Source organism: Rhopalosiphum padi, chromosome 1, assembly GCF_020882245.1.
Source record: "Rhopalosiphum padi isolate XX-2018 chromosome 1, ASM2088224v1, whole genome shotgun sequence".
Classification (NCBI taxonomy): Eukaryota; Metazoa; Arthropoda; class Insecta; order Hemiptera; family Aphididae; genus Rhopalosiphum; species Rhopalosiphum padi.
In genome coordinates, this window is record NC_083597.1 from 47,892,825 (window position 1) to 47,916,341 (window position 23,517).

Sequence of the window (23,517 nt, forward strand, 5' to 3'; positions counted from 1 at the left end):
AAAATCGTATATACGCACTGCTTTCAAAAGACGCAAACTACGCGAATACGAAAAGAACGGGTTGGAAAAACTCTGGAAAAGTCTTACATAATAAATAATTGTTTAATATTTTAACTTTTAATTTTTTGTTTATTTTTGGGGGGGGGGATTTTTCCGTTCGGTGTGTGGGGATGTGCACGGATAAGGTTCTAGATTCTTCTTTTCCTTTTTATTATTCTTATTCCTAATCTAATTATTATTATTATTAATATTACTATTTTTATTATTATTAAAATTATTTTATTCTTATAATAACTTTTATTTAAATTGTGCGTTTATCGGCGATTGCACTATTGGGGTTTCTACGGTTTCTTGTTATCTGTCACAGAACACGATACCGGTCCTATTTAATCGCTAATGAACCGGGTATAAAAGGCCCGGCGAAACGACTAGCATTGACATTCACTGTCTGTCCTCCGTCGTAGCTAGACCCACCCCGGGCAGACTTGCGCGATTAGGGAAGGCATCGGGTATCTATACTTTTTGATCTTTAACATATTATGTTGCCTGCACATTACATTGCTTGTACTCGTATTATTAAATAGTGATTTTATTCATACCTATTCGCAGCTCTAACATTTCCTTAGCTCAAGCTCTGGTATATCAAACAAAATTCGACCGTGGCCTATAATATAAGTCTGACACCGTTCGGGCAGTGCGTCAGTGGTTGGTTTGTTGCATTTGCGCGAACACTGATCGTCACATCTGTATTAAATATTTGCGTTAATGCATATTTTATTTTTTCTGTTTCCGTGTTATGCGATAAACAGTCATTTGTAGGAATACGTTATTCGTAAGTGTTCAAGTATGTTTCCCAAACAGAACGTATATTCGTAAAACCCCGTTTCCCTGTGCGTTATCGTCATTGTCGACATATGCGCAGAGCTACGGCGGGTTACGTTCCGCAGAAATGACAAGTCGCGCGTACGTCGGATCTAGCGAGCATATGGCACAGTTCCAGTGACTCGTCAGAGTTCCGCGTTACGGGTGTATCGCTCTCGTTTGAGCTGCCTGTCTCGTGTGCCGCTGTAATGATCTGACAACGCGTGCGATTCGATTCTGATCCGATTATTCGGTGGCTGTGACGTCGTTGAATGACATACGAATCTGTTCGAAACATTGTACACATTACGAAAACGTTAATTTTTTTTTGGTAGTGTTTGTAAAATTGTAACTTATAATAATTGTCTATTATACAAGATCTTCTTTAGTAATATATAGGTATATCCACGTTCATTTAGTTAAGTTTATTATTTATAAGCACCTAGTTATGAATATTTTTTTATATAGATTTCTTATAATAAATGAGCAATTAACCAACTGTGGCCAATCGCTGTTAAAAGTGAATTAGTGTAAAATTTGTTGAAAAAACACTTATAGATTTGACATCTTCTTTTATATATTATTATAGTAATAGTGAAAAATAGTCACGTTCACAATATCTAGGATCGCAGCGGTCGCATAGAAAAAAGATCTAGGTGTGATGATCGCTGCAGCCTAACGATTAATTATATTAATTACCCATTGTTATTAACCAATTTTATTTTTCATAGTCGATACAAATATACAAATATTATGGCTATAGGTTATAGGTTATAGGTATATTTTGTATCAGAAAAAACTGACGATTTACAAATTCACTACAGCAAATGTTGCGTTTCCGGCGTTCCGTTTCAAATATATAGAAGGGGTATGCTAAAAAAAAAATAAAAAAAAAGGCGGATTCCGTCCCCCCATGTCCACCCCCAATTCAAGCACTGCTTATGCCTCACCTAGTCACTTAGCTGTTTAACCGGAAGAAGAAGAATAAACGTATGCGTAAGTTTTTATTTTTATTACGTATTTTGGAAATAAAAAGAATTTTAATTTTCGAACTTGCAATGCATAAAACATCTAAGCCGTAGAGTAATTATATATTTATTTTTGCCTATATTAACAGTGTTACATATTTTTAATCAACCGGTTAGTATAATAATATGAAGCTGTAAACGTAGCATTTATATTTCCAATATTATTGTATTGGCAAATTAAATATGTATATTATAAACGATAAAATATAACCACTTAAGTCTTCAATAAGCAATTAAGGGACCTTAAGGATTAAGAAAATAAATAAAGTCTTTTAAATTGTTTTCTTTTTAATTTCATTTTTCATAAATCACAAGATTCTTAGTTTATTACGATAGCCTTGTCGTATTGTTGATGGACGGCGGTATAATATACACCATATACGATAATGTTTACGTAAGTTTGTTTTATGTTCTATTAGAAATTAAGTTTACTAATAAGACTTTAAAGTTAAAATAAATATACAAACATTTTATACATTTATTTCCAAGCTAGCAACGCATAAATACGAAATCGCAAAAATCGAAAAAATTATTTGATGCATTATAATTATATACTTATATAAAAAATGTTAAACATTTAAAAAGTTGACGAAATTAAACTGAAGTTATTACCCTTATCATTTTATAAATATTTCATTCATGTAAATATAGTAAAAACTTATAGACGTAGATGCACACAAAAATAAAAAATTCTCTATAAAATATACCTCTTTATTACATCTCAATCGACTCAATCTACATCATAATTTTACTACTAATACTTTATAACTAAATAATAAAACATTCACTTAAACATATGGCATGCAATTTAAAAAAACAAATCAAATTATTTTACTATGTTAGCAGCCTTGCTATTGACAATTTTACTAAATATATATATATATAACAAATACTTAAAAATATTTAAAAATTTTAAATTAAACTTACTAAGAAATTTTATATTCCAATCCTCCGGATTGTTTTTGTTTTTATTCTGAATGCCCCATGAGAATGCCATGTTTATAGAGAAATATCAATCTTCTTCTCTGTTGTGTTTGCATTTAAGATGTTTTTTCAATACATTTGAAATTAATTATTGTTATAATAAGTATTCATTATTATACTTCATCAAAGACAAATAAAACAAAAATGAAGAGAACAATTTAATTTTAATTTATTGTATATGAATTCAATAATTTTAATAAAATACTAAAATGTCATAATATTTTGGTGAAATAAGTACAACATAATAAGTATAATGTTATGTAAATTTAATACATTGCTTACCTTTAGTCAAAAATAACTAGATAAACTTGTAAAAGCTTTTTCTTCTTTTTAAAGCCATATGGAGGATAATTTGATAGGAATAGACCATCAAACATGACGTGCACCATAATTCTTCTAATATTCTCATAAACATATTTATTTCCTCCTAGTAAATAGTAATGCAATAATTTCACCCGCCTTAAAATAAAGAAATATGATAATAATTTTTGTTAATTGTATTAATATATAATATATTTTATATAGTATTACCAAAAATGTTCCAAAATCATTCAATTTGTCTTCAAACATTTTTTATTGGAAATAAATAAATAATATACGTACTTATCTAAATTTACATGATCATCATCTGCATGAATAACTTGTAATTTTTTCTGAGTTATTCAATAATAGTATCATTTGTAGTTCTTTTATAATAATATTTAATTTACATAAATATTTAAAGTCATCAGTTTTTTTTCAAGTCTCCATTTAAAATCTAATATTAGAGGCGTCATCATCGTGGTTTGAATCTGAGACACTGATCACATGTTTTTCAAAAATTATTATGCAATTACTCGTAGAATCAAATTAGACAAATAAATACCATGTATAAATTTAAATAAGTTATTAGATAACAAAAGTCTCAACTACTACTCCTTTAGATATATAACAAGGAAGGCAATTATTATTTATTGAAATACTTGATTTTAAATTATATGCCATTCGGGAAAAAGTTTATTCGGTAATTTTGATTTGGGAAAAAGGCGTTTGGAAAAAATACCGGTAACCATACACTACATTATACACTAAGTACACTTTATGTCTTTATGCATAGGCGTAAATTAGGCTTGTTAGGAATAGGGTTTGGGAGGCGGGGGGGGGGTAAAATTATAAACATAGAACAGGCTTTGTTCCCCGCACCCCACACATATAAATGTTACAATTTTATCGTAACATTTATTATAGATAGAAGATTATAAATACTTCAATATAATTTATTTAACAAAAACCATACAAATTTTAATTTAATAAGTAATAACATTTTCTTTATATTAATTTAACATTGGATTTATCGTATATAAATAATATATGTTCATAGAAACATTGTTTAAGAATGGTATGATCGGAATGATTTTTCAGATTAGCGATAATAATAGACGCTAAATACATCACACGTCGCATATACCATTACTAGAAATTATAGAATACATGTCGGCGTATACATGTTAATAAAATCTAACCCGTTATCACTGTCGTTATAAAATATTGACGGAGCTCAATCATTCTTATTTTATTATAAATGTACAATACAAAATTCATGCATGAACATTAAACATTCACATAACACATACCTATTGGACATCCTTTTTAAGTATTACGTAGTACATTTTATAATTTTCTCTAATTAATAACATAAAATTTGTTAAAAAAACTTTTAAAAACATGTAGGGGACTATAAAAATGTTCGGCGAGGGCTAAGCCCCCCTAAGCACTAATAAATGTTTAAAAATGAAACCGAAAAAATATCCACTAATATTTAATCGAAAGTCAATAGATTTTCAATTAAAATAAAATATAAAATATCTGCTTATATGATGTGTAAATTATGTTGTTAGTAAATAAAAAATGTTTTACTGTAGAAATCAAAGAAAAATCGTCTATATTATCTACAAAGCTTGTAAGATGGCAAGAGTGATTTGATAGGTACAAATGCATGTAGAAACGTGGTTGCGAGCGTAATGATTGGTTTTTTTCAATTACTTATTCGACCGGTCAACAATTTTGTCTCCCCTCCCCTGTATTTAAAAACTGATATAATGTCATTGGCGGGATGTATCTTCTGTTCAGACGTCTTCTGAAAAAGTACGTCGTTGTTGCTAAAATGCCTGTATAAATCCCCATGATAGGATTTTGTTTGTTTAAATTACCGACAAGTAAGGTAGTAGGTTCACTACACAGTGTAACGCGACAATAGAATCGTGACCGTCGTATACATATAGGAAGCCCCACAATATAATATGACCTAATAGGTTATACTGGCACAATATCATTGTAGCCGTCCTCTCGGCGGCGACGATCGACTGACCGCCGCGTTGTAGTCTCCGGGGCGGACGGACCTGGGCGGTCATGACGCGTTACGGTCGTGTATGTTTCGGGCCGCGTTCCTAATAATACGCAGCTGCAGCGTCGTCTCGTATGCGGGACAAAGCGAGGCCTGGCGCGTGATGTGGAAAGCGGACACGAGGCGTAGTCCTTCACAACTATAAATATAATATGTTATGCTTTGCGTTCATCTCGAAGGAATTTAGGTGGTCCCTCCCCTACCGCTCCCCTCCCCCTCGGAGATGATGCTGCTTCTGGTATATACTACGTGTCCGCTGTGCGGTTTTATTTATAAAATCATAATCAACTATAGCGTAACATATTATTCTATCTCTGTGTGCGTGTGGTGTGTGAGTGTATATATAATATATTGCGACGCGCGCGCTGGCGAGCGCTTGCGAGTTTGTGTTTACGGTGCGTAGGTACCTACGTAGTTATAATAATGTAGTATTATTATGTTTCGCAAGTCCCTATTTTTTCTACGCGTAGTTTAATAAAATCATATGTCTTTAGACCTTTAGGTAGGGTATTTAAGGGTACTTTAAAGTTCGAATTTCAACCCAACTATATAATATATATTACACTGAGAAAATTATCCGTATAGTGGCGTAGATATAGGCATAACATTTTGGAACTTACACGCAGTCTTCATTTTGTATTACTTGAAAAGTGACTTTTATGTTAAGTTAGCTTTTCCACTCATATAGGCATATATTAGCCATATTAACTTGAAAAAAAAAACAAATCAAAATAATATTTTTTAATTTACCCAAGTTTCATTTTATTTCTATCAAAAAAAAAATAAATAACAATTATTCTCAACATGAATAATGGCTAAATCAGGTACTAACTCAATCTTGGTTAATTGCGGCGAAACGTTATAATGTGGTGGAAGTATAATTACACCATACGTACATACGACACACTTGTACTATTTCATAAAAATTTTGAAACGCCATTTTGTTCAAATCTTCTTTTATATATATTCACAAACACTATTTTTGATTACCAACAGATACGGTCTAGGAAAGAAACCGAACTTCTTCGATGTGTGCCAAAAGAGATTCATCAACGATAACCAACTGACGATCTTAATATATGCACTCGGTAGATAAACGGTCTGTACTGACACCGTGTATGCGATAAATACTTTGATGATATCGACGCATTCAACAGGAACGTAGCCAGGATTTTATGTCCAGATTCTATATGGGCCCCTCTCTGGCTACGTCCCACGGGGACGGTTCCTGGAACTTACGAGGGACCGGGCACCGGCGGACTCATTCGGTTGACAAACTGAAATTCCGCAATGTGTGCGAAAAGCAGTTTAGCTATGGTGGCGCATTGACGAGGTACCGGTGGGTAGATATCAGGGGTACGTTTTCTGTTCTATAATATGCACTCTTCGCCAGTGCAACGCTAGCGTAATGTCACGACTAACTGATTTGTCGTATACATCACGGATGAGAGGGGGTGGTGTGGCATGTATCTTGTGCCTCCTGTGGCCTCGCTAGTATGCAGTATAAGTGTAATTAGACGACGATCGCACGTGAAAACCACGGGGTAATGGTTGCGATTATTTTGCCGTAGGTGGTGCGTCAGGCGGGGCGGTGGATACCGTTAGTGTGCTTTAGTTATCGGTGAACGTTTGGTGGGTGCGATTTCAACCCTGCGACGTACCCTCCGGTGTCTTGTAAACCCATCCAGTTCCTTTTCCAGATGGTGCATCTTTCACCGTTAGTCAGTTGTAGTTATTGAAGAACATCAATATTTAAATATTGGGTTATTAAAAACATATTATGTAATTATAGGAAGTTCTTAAAAAAATTAAAATAATTCTTATAAAATTAAGAATTAAAAAAAAAATTGTTTACTATCATGATTTACTTTAATGAGTTGCAGATTTGAATGTAATAATAATAACAATTTAAAAATAATAATAATATAATAATAAAAAAATTTAATTAGGCTGTTCACGTTGTTTGATATTCCATATTGCCCGTAACATTACATAATATAAAATAAAGTTAATTGCACTAAACAAAATTCACTTGCTTAGGTTTGGTTTGTAGAGTTTTAAAAATAATAATATATGTGTATATAAACCACATTTTCAAGTTTTTATAATCTGTTTAGACGTACGTTTTAAATGTAGTTTAAGAGCTCTTTGATAAAGTTTTGGTCCACTTATAGCATGAGTATACATATAGATAATAATGCATTAATAATATATTACGTAAAAATTTCCCGCCCACATTTTGTCGTAATAAATTAAACACGATTGAGCCGAAGACTCAAAGGACTTTACGATATGGTTTCGTAAAGCTTTGGTACTACGCTAATAATATACTGGATTCATCGTGATCTACTGATCTCATATTGTAAGGTACTAACGTTTAATTGGAATATTAATATATATTATTATTTATTATACCATATAGTATTTTATTTGTTTGATTGTTAATAAATAATTAAAATAAACCTATTGGCTTTAAAATCTAATTAATTTATATACTGACTGATCTATTTAATGCACAGCACTAATTTTTCAAAAACTATTAACATTTATGAAAATATTCTTTTTTATATTTACTATCGTTATTATTTTAAATTTTTTTTTTTTTTTGATGACAACATGCATTTTTAATCTTTATTTCAAATCAGAATCATTTTGCGTTATTTTGATTATATAAAATTAAGGTTATAACGAGTAATTTATGAGTTTTAACTTATCAGTATTAAAATTTAGATGGTTGGACTGGAGGGGTACAAATTTAGGTTAGTTTTTACCTCGCAAAATACTGGTCCATTGACCATTACTCTACTTGTTTAAATTTTTAATATTTAAGACTAGTAAACTATGTCTTGTCCGAAATTTGATTTTGGTTGATCGAAATACTTTAAATAATTAGTTAGGAATATGAAATTAAAAATGTATATTGGTCATTTAAAAGAGAAACATACTTAAAAAAAAAATGATAATGATAATAATTAGTAAATACCTACGTCATAGTCTCATATTTCTATTGCGTATATTATTTTATATTTATACATTTTTCGTTGTTACATATTTCATCAATTTTTCTCGTTGTTGTAACGCTATGTTAAACAATGTAGTTAAATTATTTTTGAATAGTTTAAAATGAGTACTTATTACTTACATGTAGCCACGTTGATGAATAACACATATTGGCACAGACGAAGAAAACATTGTAGATGTACCTACATATTTTGATATAATGAACAGTTTCTACGTACCTACGTATAATATTTTGTAGATCTGGTGGCTTCTATTGGGGTTATTTAAGATTACATTCAAAATGTCCTTTTTTTTGTATGACTTGATTAATTCTAATGTCCTATAACTAATAGAATAAAATGCAATACATACATATAAATTTTAAATGCTTACAAAATACATTTTAGGTACATATTTTAAATTATTGTTAAAAGATAACATAAATATACTATATTCTAGTTTACTAATTAAGATTTAAGGACATAATTATTTTTCGGGAATGTTTATGATATAATATTATATCATATATACGAGTAGAATATTAATATTATTATTTTGTTTCGATATAATTACTTGTGGTGACTTCTTTTTAAATTTATTTTTCTAAATGAAGTAAAATAATAATCTACGTTTTTATTAAATTTTTTTTTTTTGCTTGTAATCAAGTTCCTTTTAAGTTATTGATTTTAGAAATAAGTTACAATAGTTAATGTGTTAAACTAAATTCAAAATTATAATATTATTCATTATAAAACTACGAGTATTATCAATAATTGGTAACATTCGTACTAGCTAGTCCCCTATTTAATATTTCCTGTATTTCGTTTGTATATTTGTACTTTCCATTTTTTTATGCTGATTGAAAATGTTTTATACACTTTAAATGTATTAATTTAAATATATATTTTTTTTTTTATATTTATCGGTAAACTGCACATGTATTTTGTTTTATGCCAAACGAACGTGTAGTACACTAGCTAGTACGCTCTACAATGTGGCAATACTCCAATAATCTTCAGATTTCCAACGAAGGACGTTACGCTGTCATAAAAAATTACAAAAATGACAGATTTACAGAAAATAATGATGGCACTATATACAGAACGCCCTAAAAAATACTGACTTATTTACAATACATAATTTATTCTAAAAGTATATCTCATTTTGTGTGTAGCATGGTTTTGCATTTAGATTTTAAGCATAATAATATTATGATACCAATGTATAGAATTATTTTTTTCTGTTATTTATACCTTTTATTAATATAGGTATATAGCTTTAAGACACGCTGATTGTTTCACGACGTATAATTTTGATCTAGTCCATATATTATTGTGGGCATGCTGTATAAAATTACAGAAACAATAATATGTATTATATATTAAAATTTTTATTAAACCTTGTTGCTAGTGGTTGAACACCAATGTAGGTAGATGGTAATTTTTTTAATATTTAATAACACATTTATGTAATTGTTGAGATTTGTTTTTTTTTAGGTAAAAGGCCTTTTACTAAGTTGCATAAGCAATCATTAAATATTTAATGAACCAGTAGTGAGTTAATATTGATATCTTAAACACAATTTAGTGGCCCATGATTACCTTAGTAAATTTAAGTGAATTATTAAACATTAAATAAATGTTCAAATATGTTTATAATAAAACCCGACATTAATGTCGTAATTAAATATATATATATATATATATTGTTTAACTGGATACATTAATATATTATAGATAGGTAATTATATTGTATATATAAAATGGAAATATTATGATACATTATTCAGTGAATTGAGATAAGAATACCATAATGAATTATTTTTTTTAGGTCTTCGTCTATATAGATCCTATTTAGATTGGACACCGCCCCCGTTACAGCTGGCATGACAAGCATAATAATATTACTCTCGGCGATATAATTACTCTCCTCTTATAAATATACTTGAGTAAAAATAGTTTAGAGTAAACATAATTTATTACGAAGATTATACTGTGGATTTCACTCTCGGCAATCCTTACTCACAAAATCAAAAATAGATAAGATATAGTATACTTATAAATATTCAACAGGAGGATTGTATTCTAATATTGTATAACAATTCATTTTTCTTAAATAATGATAATGTCACATAACATTATGTTAAATTTATGGTGTGAAGTATAAAAAAAATCACATTTTTAGGAAATGATTATACAAGTTATAATTGACTTTTTAAGTTTTAACTAAAAATAGACAATAGAGCTGTATGTACCTATCACTCGTCTAGTGTATAACGAAATGGATAGGTCAAAATATAATATGTATTATATTTCCATTTACTGGTGGACAAATTATGATTGAGTATATTAAGAATGACGCGGGCAAGGAGATTATTGATTATTTAAAACATAATATTACACTATTATAGCGATTATTGATTTAAACATTATTTTAATTACAATTTTGATTTTAAGTATGTATATGACACCATTAGCAAATTGACTAGTAGCTAACAATAAATAATATTCTTTTTACCTAAGAATTCTATGTCAACATCAATTCTTATTCATATTTATTTACTATCAACAACCGCTATGACTGTCATGTCAATTATAAATTATGTATTAAAGTGTATAAAAATAGGTCTAAAAATATAAAGTTAAATTCCGCCTACAGGTGTAAAAAATTTCATTTTTTTTAAAACTTTTAAAACATCTATCATCACAGTTTGTTTAACATTACATTTGTTTTTGTAAGAATGTATAAATTAATTATAAGAAAATTTAATTTACGCTTATTTTCTATTTCACTATCTTGTAAATGAATGTCTACAATTAATATTGACTACCAATCACAATATTGAATGCACTGCTTAATATTTTGTTCTCACCGTAATAAAAATATTATTTGTGTAATCGAGATAATGAAAAACGATTAATTTTATTTCGAATAATAAAAAGCAAAACGCTATGAAGTATAATGGTAGTTTCAAGAGGATTTCAATGTAGTTCGAGATAACAAAAAATTCGAAATATATAAGAATTTACTGTAGTACGTATTTTTGTATACCTACGTTTAGTATTTATTTAGACAATGGTGGGAACTAGTACTAGGTCTCTATAATATCTGAGTTGTGGAGAGAATTAGAGAAGGGAACAATAAGCTTTTTTTTTATAATTAATAATTATATGTATACAGATATGCCTATTATATTGTAAATTTATAAATGGCTGCTTAAAATAAATGAAAAATCACATTACGTATAGTTAAATTCATAATAATATAATATACGTAAAAGATAAAAGTTTTAAGTTCCTACAAATAATGTTTTAAATTATAACTAATTAATTAACATTTTTATTTAAATTTAAATAAATAATTTCGTCCAAATTAAAACTTTAAATGTTTAGAAAAATTAATCGTCGTCTTTATATTTATTTTAGATTTTAGGGTTACAGTATGAATTACTAATGGAGAATTTTGTATTAAACTTTCAAAACTTAGATATAAAAATTAAATTTTTTATGAATTTCTAACTATAAAATAGTTTGAACTATTTTACAACTTTGACGAATATTGTCCTGATTCTATATTCAAAGTTCAAATACATTCATATATTTTTATTCAGTGAATAATTTGTATTCATATTTATAGAGAAAAAAAACTAAAAAAAATTGAAAATTTGTCATTGCTTTAAATAGCTCAAAAAGTGATAAAATATTCTGAAAATGTTATCCTATAATAAAAATTTCAAGTATCTATTGTTATTATTTTTAAGTACAAAAGTTGTCTGAGAAAAATAATTAATTTACGCATAAATATCTAATATCATAAAAATATAAACTTCAAATAATATATTGTATGTAAGTTATGTAATACATTTACTGCATTCATTTTCAAACATTTTATTTCTTAATAATGTTTTATCGACATTTCTAGAAAAAACTAAAATCAATAAAAAATTTCTCAAGCCTATAAATAGCTTAACATTTTTACTGTAAACAAAAAACTATGATATAAACATTTGGTGAAAATTGCAAGTATCTATGGTTATTTATTTTAGAGATACTTCAAAAAATCAAAATTTATTTTTCTTGTTTTTTTTTTTGTTGCTTTTTTCGATTATAGAATTTACTTTTGACTCTCTACAGTCTACAGTATAAACTACTAGATTTAATTTGATTTTCGAGACCATCCCCATTTTTGAAAATCAATGCATTTTTAGTGGCCCAAAAAGTGTTTACAGACATAAAAAACATATACCTATTGTAAAATCAATACATTTATAATTTCGTTGAGCATCTAAAAGTAACTTACAACTAATTAAACAGGTTATATTTTTATATTTTAATATGTAGTTATGTAGTTATCTACACAGATTGACATATAACGTATGCTGATATAATATATCCAATGTACGATGGTCTTGTCAATATGGCATTTGTAGTGAACTATTAGGGCTATGGTTATTATACATCCGTTTTAAGTTTTTTGTGTTTAAAGATTGTAAATGCACATTCTAAGAATTTAAATTATTGATTGAACAATTATTGTAGGTCAGATAGAATTATTATGGTGTCGATTATGGCGATTTATTTTCAATAAGAGCATTATTAAATAAATACGAGTATGAATAGTAGTTTTAAAGATAAAAATACCAAAATAATTATATTTTTAACTTTTAATTTAATTTACAGTTTTATATGATTATCAGCAAATTGAAAATATTAGTTAACTTGTTAAGCTGTAGATATTTAAGGGAACTTTTGACTAAACAATTAGTGCGTATACGTAGACATGATATAAATATACTATCAATAGTTAAAAAATCAAAGACTCAGTTTGTAATGAGTATTAATATAGGGATTCACTATTCTTTGGCTTATTTTTAATGACATATTATATTGAGTACTTAATTACAAGTAATTATAGATTTAATGATTTATTAGAGAAGAAAATAAATTGGTTTTTCAATCATCTCAAGTTGGCATTATTCTAATAATAAGTAGGTGAGTACCTATACAATACAATATTATACTGTTATAATTTTATTAAAAATTAATGAAATTGTGTTTTTCCAATTGGACGATTCTTTAATTAAATTATTGGTTCTGTTACGTTATAATACACTATTAGATATAATTTAATATTTTCGTGGAAAAAGTTGTGTAAGCGATAAATAAAAATGTTTGTATAATATCATCTAGTTTATCTATCATGTTATAAAACACTTTTAAAAATGTTTATAATTATTTTTATTGTTTGAATTTATTGTAGATTTAATCCACAGATTTTTTACTGGTCGAAATTGCTAAACTGAGAGTACCTATAACTTATTAAATAATTGGATCCATGCCCTAAATTGTTTGAAAGTATATTTATATAATATTTTATTAATGCTTGTTTATTTTATTCATATACCATTTAATTTTTTAGTCATTCTATTATTATTGTTATTGTTATTATTAGTTTGGTTGTAAGGTGTATGTGTGTGCGTGGGACAAGGATTCTAGCGTGAACGCGCCCTTCTTAAAACTCAGAAAAGTTTCATTGGCATGACAGTGTAATCGCCTATTCCGCACACAACAAGTTCAGCTATCAGACAGACACGAATACACGATTCGTTAGTAGCAACTTCAAATAAAATTTTTTTCCTTCGTTTTTATAAATTCAAATAAATACAATGCCAAGTGGACGTCCTTTGTGGCAGGTAAAATTAATTTTATGATAATTGAAAATATTTATATTTTTTATAAAATTAACGTACTTATAGACTTAAAGTTAGTTAATAATTTGGTATGATCAAAAGGAAGTTATATTATCACACAACGGATTTAAATATTAGCAGAAACATTTTAACGAAATATTTAATTTACTACTAGGTAGTTGATAGTTTATAAGCGTTCAAAATAGTAGTCTTAATTATTATAAATATTTAACTTATAAGTTTATTTTGGTTTTACAAATTTTACTGACGGTTAGACTTTGAGGTATGTTTGTTTAAATTTCTTTATATTTTATAGATTTTTGAACAATATATGATTATTGTTAATTTTTATAGAATTTCAGTAAACTTTCGTTTTAATATTTTTGTAATAACTAGTTATGATTTCGTTTAAAAGTCTGTTTTTATTATAAGAATAGTTTTATTTTGTATTTAGGTTTTGTTTAAGCACTTATTATTAAATTCATAGAACGTTATATCATAATACTCACTTATAATATATAATTTTGAACTTTTGAAATTATTTTATTTTTAAAATCATAATTTTATTGTATTGTATTAAAATATCAATATTCTTTTATTATCAGTTACCTACCTATCTATTAGTTATACATTATATTAATATGATTTTTAAATAATTCATGAAATAATGCTTATTAAAATAGTGTTATCACGTAGCACATTAAAATATATTACACTTATATTTACTTATATTTGTGTAATATGTATTTCATAAAATTAATATTATGTATTATTTTAGGATCAGAATAATAATTCAGAAGTACTTAACTTATCATAAAATTAATATTATTATATTATTTAATGTGTATTCACATCAAAAACATGTCTCTAAAATATTTTAAACTAATTTATTTTCTATACCTACTTGATATATAATAAAAAATGTAAACCCGAATTTGTATAGGATTATGCATTACTGCAGAATAAATTAATTTCAAGAGGTAAAATAGGGCCTTTTTTCTAATTGTAAGATATATTACAAATGATGGAATATAAAATATGTTTTATGATGTTAATCAATGACTATAATAATACTTATAGATATTAATGGAATTGTAAGGTCGTTTAATTTATGATTAATGTTATTATAAACTTAATGCCTACTATTATTAGTTAAATTAATTAATTTATTATATCTATTTGCTAATTTTATCAATTAATGATTATCCATAAAAGCTAGTACTCTCATTATTCATAACATAATTATTATATGTATTAATTTTTAATTTTAACTAAAAAATTATTTTTCATTTTTATATTTCTCAAAGAAAACATAATAAAATTGTTGATTAAAAAAAGATATATATATATATAAATAGTTAATATAATATTAAAAAGACAATTTTTAACTACATACGAAAATAATCGTTCAGTTTTTATAAAATCGATTTAATTGTTTAAATAATACTGATTGTAAAGTTATAGAATAATGCTATCGATTACCTTTATAATATTATAATAAAATTAATATACAATATACATATCAATAATAAATTATGTATAAGTAATGCTAATACTGATTCGTTATAAAATATATAAATTCTTGATTAGTTATAGTAATATTTAAATCATAAATAATTCAACTCAACTTTATTGAATACATAACTTTTATTAAGATGTAGGTAATTAATCTTTATTTCATATTTTAATTTTGACAAAGGTCTATATATATATAACACACACACACACACATATATATATATATTATATATGTGTATATAAAGTTTTTATTTTTTTTTTAAATTCAAGGTCATGATCACTAGACTACTTTATCACACACATCACGTCTAATAAAATCTTTTAGAAACACCATAACATCATCAGAATATCTTTTCATAGTCATTAGTAGGTAGAGGGGAAAGAGTAGTCAGTTTGTCTGATGTAGACTTGTCATTAACGATCTAAATATAAAAATCAAGCTTTCCTTAATTTAATTCAGTTCAAGGTTTTGATAAATCGACTTAAGGATAATTTTAGGGTTTTTTTGTTGTTATCTCAAGTTTTATGTTACTAGCAGTGTTTAGGTGTTTATGAACAACCATAATTTAAATAATATTATGTATGGCGTGGGATAACTATAATATAGTTAGCCTTTTAATTTTTATTGCACGTGTTGGATAAAAATAATAATGTTTTAATTCAAAAAAACGTATTACGCGGTGTAACCTGAGATAATACAATATAGGCCAAACATTGATTTATGTGACTACCTGATATATATATAAAGATGCAAATATGTGTGTGTGCCAATTAAGTGTATTCAATGCATTTTTATTTCGATATTATCGGATTTTATTTATATGAAATAAATAAACCTTTGGTTGGCAAAGACTCAAATACGTATGTAATGTATATACGTGCCTCGTTGAAGGCTCTCTACAAAGAAAAGGGGGTTCAGGTTTTATTAAACGTTTCCCAAATAGAACTTGGATCTCAGTCAATTTTTGATAACCATTAAAAATATGATTTAAAAGTTTTTGATTATGTGTGACTGTTTACTATAAAAAGAATAATGACAATAAAAAAGATGTTTATTAAGAAACGACATATAATTCACAATGTACCGATCTTATTCGTATAGCCATAAGATGTAACTTAAAACGATCATCAAACCATTTTATACTATTTTTGTGTTTAGTACCTACTTATCCTATATAGATAAGTAATATAAAATATGTTGTGTCATCGTCAGTTTTATTTAAATACAGTCAAATGCCTGTTGGAAGAACTTTTTTTATGAATCTGTATGTACGATTTTTTAAAAAATATTTCTGCAGAAAGGTTCCATGGAACTGATTTTAAATAATTTTTTTTAACTATAAACACTTGTACACAATTATATACAAATTCGTCAATCTGATATACATTCCTTGTTCAGGCTTGGCTCAAGTATTTAAACACACTTAGGCAAACTTGAGTTTTACCGCCCCTTATATGTAAATAGTACATCAAATCTATAATACAAAAAATAAATGCCGCCTCTGAAAAATTCCGCCCTAGACGTGGGCCTATGTTACCTTACTATTATTTTGCTATTAGGTATATATTTATATTAATTACGTATGATAAAAACTGATTTCTCAAGTGAAATAAATATGATCTATTTATAACTGATTTTTTATTCAACAAATTCTTTTCAACTTTTTCAAGGAACCATCAACTGTGTTAATACTGTTAATTAAAGTTTGAATATAATATTGTATCAATGAAATTATTAATGTTTATTTTTTTTTAAGTGAAATTCTTTAGTAAAATATGTATATCATATGTTTACATTTGTACTTTCCTTAACATCCTAGGTTAGGTTAGATGAGACATATTAAGGAGTGCTTCGACATTTTTAATTCCTTCAGATTAATATTATAAAATATACTTAGGCTTATTAAAATTATTAAAAACAATTGTATTAAGTGTAATATTATACTCGTACTTCTTTTAAAAATTTAATCAATAATATATTGCTTATCAATAAGTTTAATTGACAACAAAATCATCAGTAAAACTTTAAAAATAATAATGATAAAAATTAAAAATGATCCAGAAAATTGGAAATTAAATTTATAGGTATAACTTAAAAAAATATATTTTTGATATTTTGCAGTAATTCACAAATTATTTAGTTTATATTTTATAGATATATTTAATATTTATGACGTAATAGTTTTTAAAACCACCTTGAATAAATTTAACATACATAAGATTTAGAATTTTAGAAGATTTCTTTACGTTTTTATTTTGTTTTTAAGTTTACATTAGAAATACTTTTAATTTATTAGTATGTTTATTTAGTTTTATAATTAAATAAGAACTAAATTATTTTAAATAAATTATAATATAATTATATTTATTTACTTTAATCTAGAAATATATAATGCAACTAGCACTGGATAGGTATTATTTTATGTTTTATCTGTATTGACGTTGATTTTACGTGGGTAACAGCTACTATTAAGGTCGGCGAATCTAACCTTGGTATGATATTTTATTTCTCTGTATACCATATACGTGTAGGAATATCAGATCCCTATATGGTAGTAAATATACTAACCTCTACTAAACCTGCTTGTTTTTATTCGAAACGGAATATTTATATTTTAATCCTTTCTAAAAAAAAAAAAAAACAGTACCTAGTTTAATATTATAATAATATTCGATATATTTTTACATACCACAGTAAAAATATGAATACTTACCCAAACTTAAAAAATAGTTAATGAAATAGTAACAGGAATGCGGATATATGCCTACTCATAATTGAGTATGAACATGTTTAGTGGAGCCTATTATCTTCTTGAAGAATAAAAAAAAGATTAATTGAAATCGTATTGATTAATATGGCTATTTGATTTTAGGTTGCCGGTAAAAGAGATCTGGATCAAGAAGTAGAAGCACAACAATGGATTGAAGCCGTAACTGGTGAAAAGTTTGCACCGGGTAAATATATATTATATTATACTGCAACAATTGATCACGATAAACATAACCTGTTCGTAATTGATAATTTTTATAGGTTTGCCATTCGAGCTAGCACTTAGGGACGGAGTTTTATTATGCAAGTTGATGAACAAATTGGCACCGGGTATTATACCCAAAATTAACACTTCAGGTGGCGATTATAAAATGATGGACAACATTAGCCAGTACGTATAATAATATTACAATATCGTGTACTAAATGATTTTCTATTGGTCACAAAATAAATAATATTTTCTTGTACGTAATCGGATCAACAAGAATGTTCCATAGATTATTTAAAATTGTTTAGTACTTATACTAACGTACATTGGTATATTAAAAATGATTAATTTATTGTTTTACTATTTTATGTTATTATTGAAAATCGGCGATAATGCGTTTTAATTAAAACACAAATTCAAAATAGGTATTTATGAATACATGACAAGAATTTTTAGGTATCATGTATTATGTAACATAGTATAGGTACACGAAAACCATAGTATTATCTGCTTGATCTTTTGTTACAAGCGTTCAAAAATTTGTAAAACTTTTTTAATATAAGCATGAATCTCCAATTTAATTTATTATTATTCTCTCCGACGTTTCCGTAGTTTATTTAATACGTTATAGTCATATGATTTAATTTTTTATTTATCTTGCAATCAAGTTGATGACATGTTTTTTTTTTATATATTCGACATAGTTACGGTATAGTTATAGTTGTGTATTTATTAAGTTGAAGTATGTGTTTTTTCATACAAAACTATTATCATGATTAATATTTATTTATATCGAAAACATTTTTTAGTTACCTACTTTAGTGGAGTAATTATAAAATGGGGGGGGGGTTGGATTATAAAAAAAATCGTAAAGACTAAAATATGTAGGTACATTGAGAATTTAACAAACAGCATTAAAAATCGTTAAGGACAGCTAAAAATCAAATAATGAATAAATGATGTAGGTTATTAATATTTTTTCTAATATATAATGGGGTTAGATTGTCAGACTAAGGATTTTGTGTTTATGCACTAAATGTTTTTAGTACTCTTATTCTAAAATTTACATCTAAAAATAGTAAGTATAATATTTTAATAATAATGTATTTTTATTTTATAATAATTTCAAGGTTAAAACATAATTTTTATTTTAAGTAAGTATACGGAGTAGGGGTAGGTAGTGAACAGATATTAACAGTAGGTATATTTAATCATTAATTGTGGAAGTCAGCCTTATTATTATTACTTTTTTTTTTAATATTGAATACGAATTTAAAACATTAACACTTAATTACTATTCGGTCATTGTTCAAATTGATTGATTAACTATATGGTATATCAACAAATTCGTAATAACTATGAATTTAGTATCCACACATTTGACTTATGTCATAAATATTAGATGTTTTTAAAAAATATAATATATATACACAATATTACATATATACGGTATATCATGGATAAATGAAAATATTAAATTAAAATAACATTTGAATGTGTTAGATCATTGTAATACGCTTTGTATAATGTATATACTTAAATATAATATACATGTATATATTTATATTGTACGATGATGAGCGTTAATATTTATTAAATTTATCGTACGTATTTTGTAGGTTTCAAAAGGCTTGCATTAAATACGGTGTCCCAGACGTCGATCTGTTCCAGTCTGTCGACTTGTTTGAACAAAAGAATATATACAGAGTGACCATGACGATATTTGCCATCGGCAGGACGGTACGAAACTATAGATATATTTAAAAATAGATAAATATAGCCAGGGGCAACATTGTTAGAAAAAGATATAATACATCTTAGTCCATCTTTAACAATTTATGACGAAAGATGGAACGAAGTTTCACCAGAAAGATAGATAACTACATTTTTAGAAAAATATGGCACACACTTTAAGTTCTATAATATGTTTATGTGTTGGCGTCTCTTTCTAAAAATGTTGAGGTACTTGAAAGGGTATGGGGGGGATGCACGGTGACCGGGAATGGCATTTATACCGATCAATGGTTATAGGCGTACAAACACCCAGAGTGGAGAGGCCCATTCTTGGGACCAAGGCCGTCAGAGGAGAACAAGCGCGAATGGACTGAAATGCAATTGCGGGCTGGAGAGGGCGTCATCGGATTGCAAGCCGGCCAAAACAAGGGTGCCACGCAAGCTGGCCAGAACTTCGGGGCTACAAGAAAGATTTTGCTCGGAAAATGAGCGTACACGCCACACTTGCAATTACTATACGTTTTAATTATTTAATATTGATCTAACATTATTATTTGTATGCGTTTTTGTTAATGTTGCTGTGCGTCACGTGTACAACGATAATATTATACCATTTGTTTCGCTATCGATGTTGTCAAGAGAGAAGATGGAAAAATTGTATTTATAATTTAATAATAATATAAATGAAAAATAATTGTTATTATGTAATACAACATACTCAATGCTCTTATAGAATCTGAGCATCACTACAACTTTATTGCAACAATATAAGTACAAAAGTCGTAACAGCCAACGACAGCACACTACATATATTCATTATGTGTTGAGGTAAAAGAATACAATTTTTAATGGAAAACAATATACATATTACATAGTTAAAATATCTAAAACTGTTTAGATTAAAAAAATAAATTGTAATGTTGACACGGAAAATAATATAAGTGTTTTCGTTGTGACAAATATAATAATATTATTACTATATTATATTATAATACGTTAAAAGGTTTGGTATTATTATTTTAGTTATCCAAATTTACATTATAATATTATGATTTAAATGTCTTTACTGAAATTGTACTGGTTAACTACGGGCCGACTACATACAACACATGCATACATTAAAAATAATTATACACTTAAATTAAGTTTCAACAATAAAAGTTGGAAATAATAATTCCTAAAAATAGTATTATTGTTGCCAGATACGTCATGTGTACTAGAATATACGCGTGCATTAATAAAATTTATTTAATAACGTTGTATATTATATTACATTAGAAATATTTGTGTGATAATTACTTTGGGTGCAATATTATTGAAATATGAAAAATTCTATTATTATTTTACAATATTAGTAGACAATTCTAAAGTAACAAATTATGAAATTTATAAAAGCAAAATGATTTTACGTTACTTTTATTCATTTATTCTACTTAAACTATTTTTATTTATTTTGATCTCCGTTTAGGTTTTTATAAATTCTAATCAAAATGGACATATTTTGAACAGAAAAACAAATTGACTAGCCAAAAAGCACCAAAATGTGTTTCTAAAAATTGGCATATTATATCTATATTATAATATATATTAAATATATTATATATTATTTTGAGCATTTTATGAAATGTAATAATACTTTTGTTGTGAAAATAAAAACAGAACGGCATGAATGTTTATAATACTAAGGTAACATCTGAAACTCAAATCTATTGATTGTCACTCAATGTCAAAAACTGTTTGTCTACTTGAAGATGTATTATTAGTAAGTTTTTTATTTCGATACCTTATTATGTGTATTATTATCATGTTTCAATAACACTTAAAAATGTCCTAAGTAAAACCATATCAATTTGGACGACGATATGGTTTATAGTACAGTTTGTACAATATACGTAGATATCATGTTGTGTTATCATGTCCTTGTATATCTAAAAAAAACCCAACTCTGCTTGTAACTAAGTAAATAAATATTTAATAAGATCCCATATCTAAAGCGGTAATGCGCCCCAAATTATGTACATCGCAGATTATTATTGCTGTACTTTTAATCTGTAGATAGTGGGTAATAATAATAATAAAATACGTTTTGGAGCAATTAATATTTTAGTTTCGAGCAGCAACCAAAATCAGTTATACGATTAGTCAGAACCGTCCTTCTTCTGGTCATTGGTGATCTTTTTGTTTCGATTTGCTTCCAGTATGAGATCGGCGACCGGTGTGGTAGAAGGGGCCAGTGGTTTGGCCGGCAAAGGTGTCGTTTGAACTTTAGCCGCAACGGTCGTGGTCCCCGGCGGGGGTGTGGCTGTAGTCACAGTAGGTTTTACCGCTGTCGCTGCTGAAGTTGTTATTGACTTGGCTGTTGTCACCGGTGCAGTTGTCAGCGACTTGGCCGTTGTCACCGGTGCAGTTGTCAACGACTTGGCAGTTGTTATCGGTGAAGTGAAAGTGGCGGGCGATACCGACGACTTGGAAGTTGTAGAAGAAGTCGCTTGCATGGGTTTGGCAGTTGTGGGTGTTACGGTAGTGGTTGTGGTGGCGGCGGCGATAGTGGAGGTAGTGATGGAAGCAGTTGTGGTCTTGGACGGTTTCGAAGTGGCTGTTGTAGTCGGGCTGCTGGTTATTGATGTTTTAGATGCTATAGTAGCTGAGGTCGGAGTCATTGGGGTGATTGATGAAGACTTTGTCGAAGTTGGAGTAGTTATTGCTGACGCGGAATAAGTGGTGGTTCGTGCGGTCGTACCTTCGGTCGTCGCATTTGATCCGCGTGCCGTTGTGACTTTTGTCGTCGTCGGTTTTGTTGTTGAGCCACCGATGACCGACGGCTTGCCGTTTCTCATTGTATTCATTTGGGCCATTTTGGTCATTGTCCCGGTATCGGTATTGACAGTATCTTTTAATGGCACAGAGTCACGATCGCCCGAGTCGGGTCCGCTGTCACTCGTCCTGTGCTTGGAAGTGGAATCCTTATCTTTCTCGTTTTTCTTGTTGGGTTTTTTCATGTTGCGTACCACATTGCCCGTCGATTTCACAGGTGTTCGTTTGATTTTTGTGGGGATCGTCGCTATCCTTGGTTTCGACAGCACTTCCTCCGCTTCTGTTGACCGAGTCGCCGCGGGTGTTCCGTCCGTTGTCACGTCTCCGGTAGTAGAAGTGGTGACGGCATAAGTTGACGGTTTCTGATTAGGGGTACTCAACGTAGTCGGTACAACGACTGTTTTCTCCGTCGTAGGCGGTTCACAGTGATTGTTGCACTTACATGGGTTGTTGTTATCAACGGGAAAGTCTAAACGAAAAATCGATAAAAAAAAAAAAAAATTAATATAAAGGTGTTATATTATATCG

General features: G+C 28.0%; 2 protein-coding genes across 4 annotated transcripts in view; one reads left to right on the forward strand and one right to left on the reverse strand.

Annotated features, from left to right (window-relative positions):
• Positions 1 to 13,787: 13,787 nt before the first annotated feature.
• On the forward strand, positions 13,788 to 20,875 carry LOC132918079 (muscle-specific protein 20-like). Its single transcript, XM_060979159.1, has 5 exons — positions 13,788 to 13,948; positions 18,337 to 18,418; positions 18,495 to 18,624; positions 20,061 to 20,181; positions 20,473 to 20,875. Exons 1-5 carry the CDS (start codon positions 13,922 to 13,924, stop codon positions 20,662 to 20,664), a joined length of 552 nt encoding a protein of 183 aa, XP_060835142.1. The 5' UTR covers positions 13,788 to 13,921; the 3' UTR covers positions 20,665 to 20,875.
• The window catches only part of LOC132918078 (C3 and PZP-like alpha-2-macroglobulin domain-containing protein 8), a 147,033-nt gene continuing 144,382 nt past the window's right edge, over positions 20,867 to 23,517 (reverse strand). For all 3 annotated transcript variants that reach the window (XM_060979158.1, XM_060979155.1, XM_060979156.1), the window contains exon 25: positions 20,867 to 23,458. In XM_060979158.1, coding sequence (XP_060835141.1) covers positions 22,314 to 23,458 — 1,145 coding nt within the window. In that variant the 3' untranslated portion in view covers positions 20,867 to 22,313. The remainder of the gene's footprint in view (positions 23,459 to 23,517) is intronic.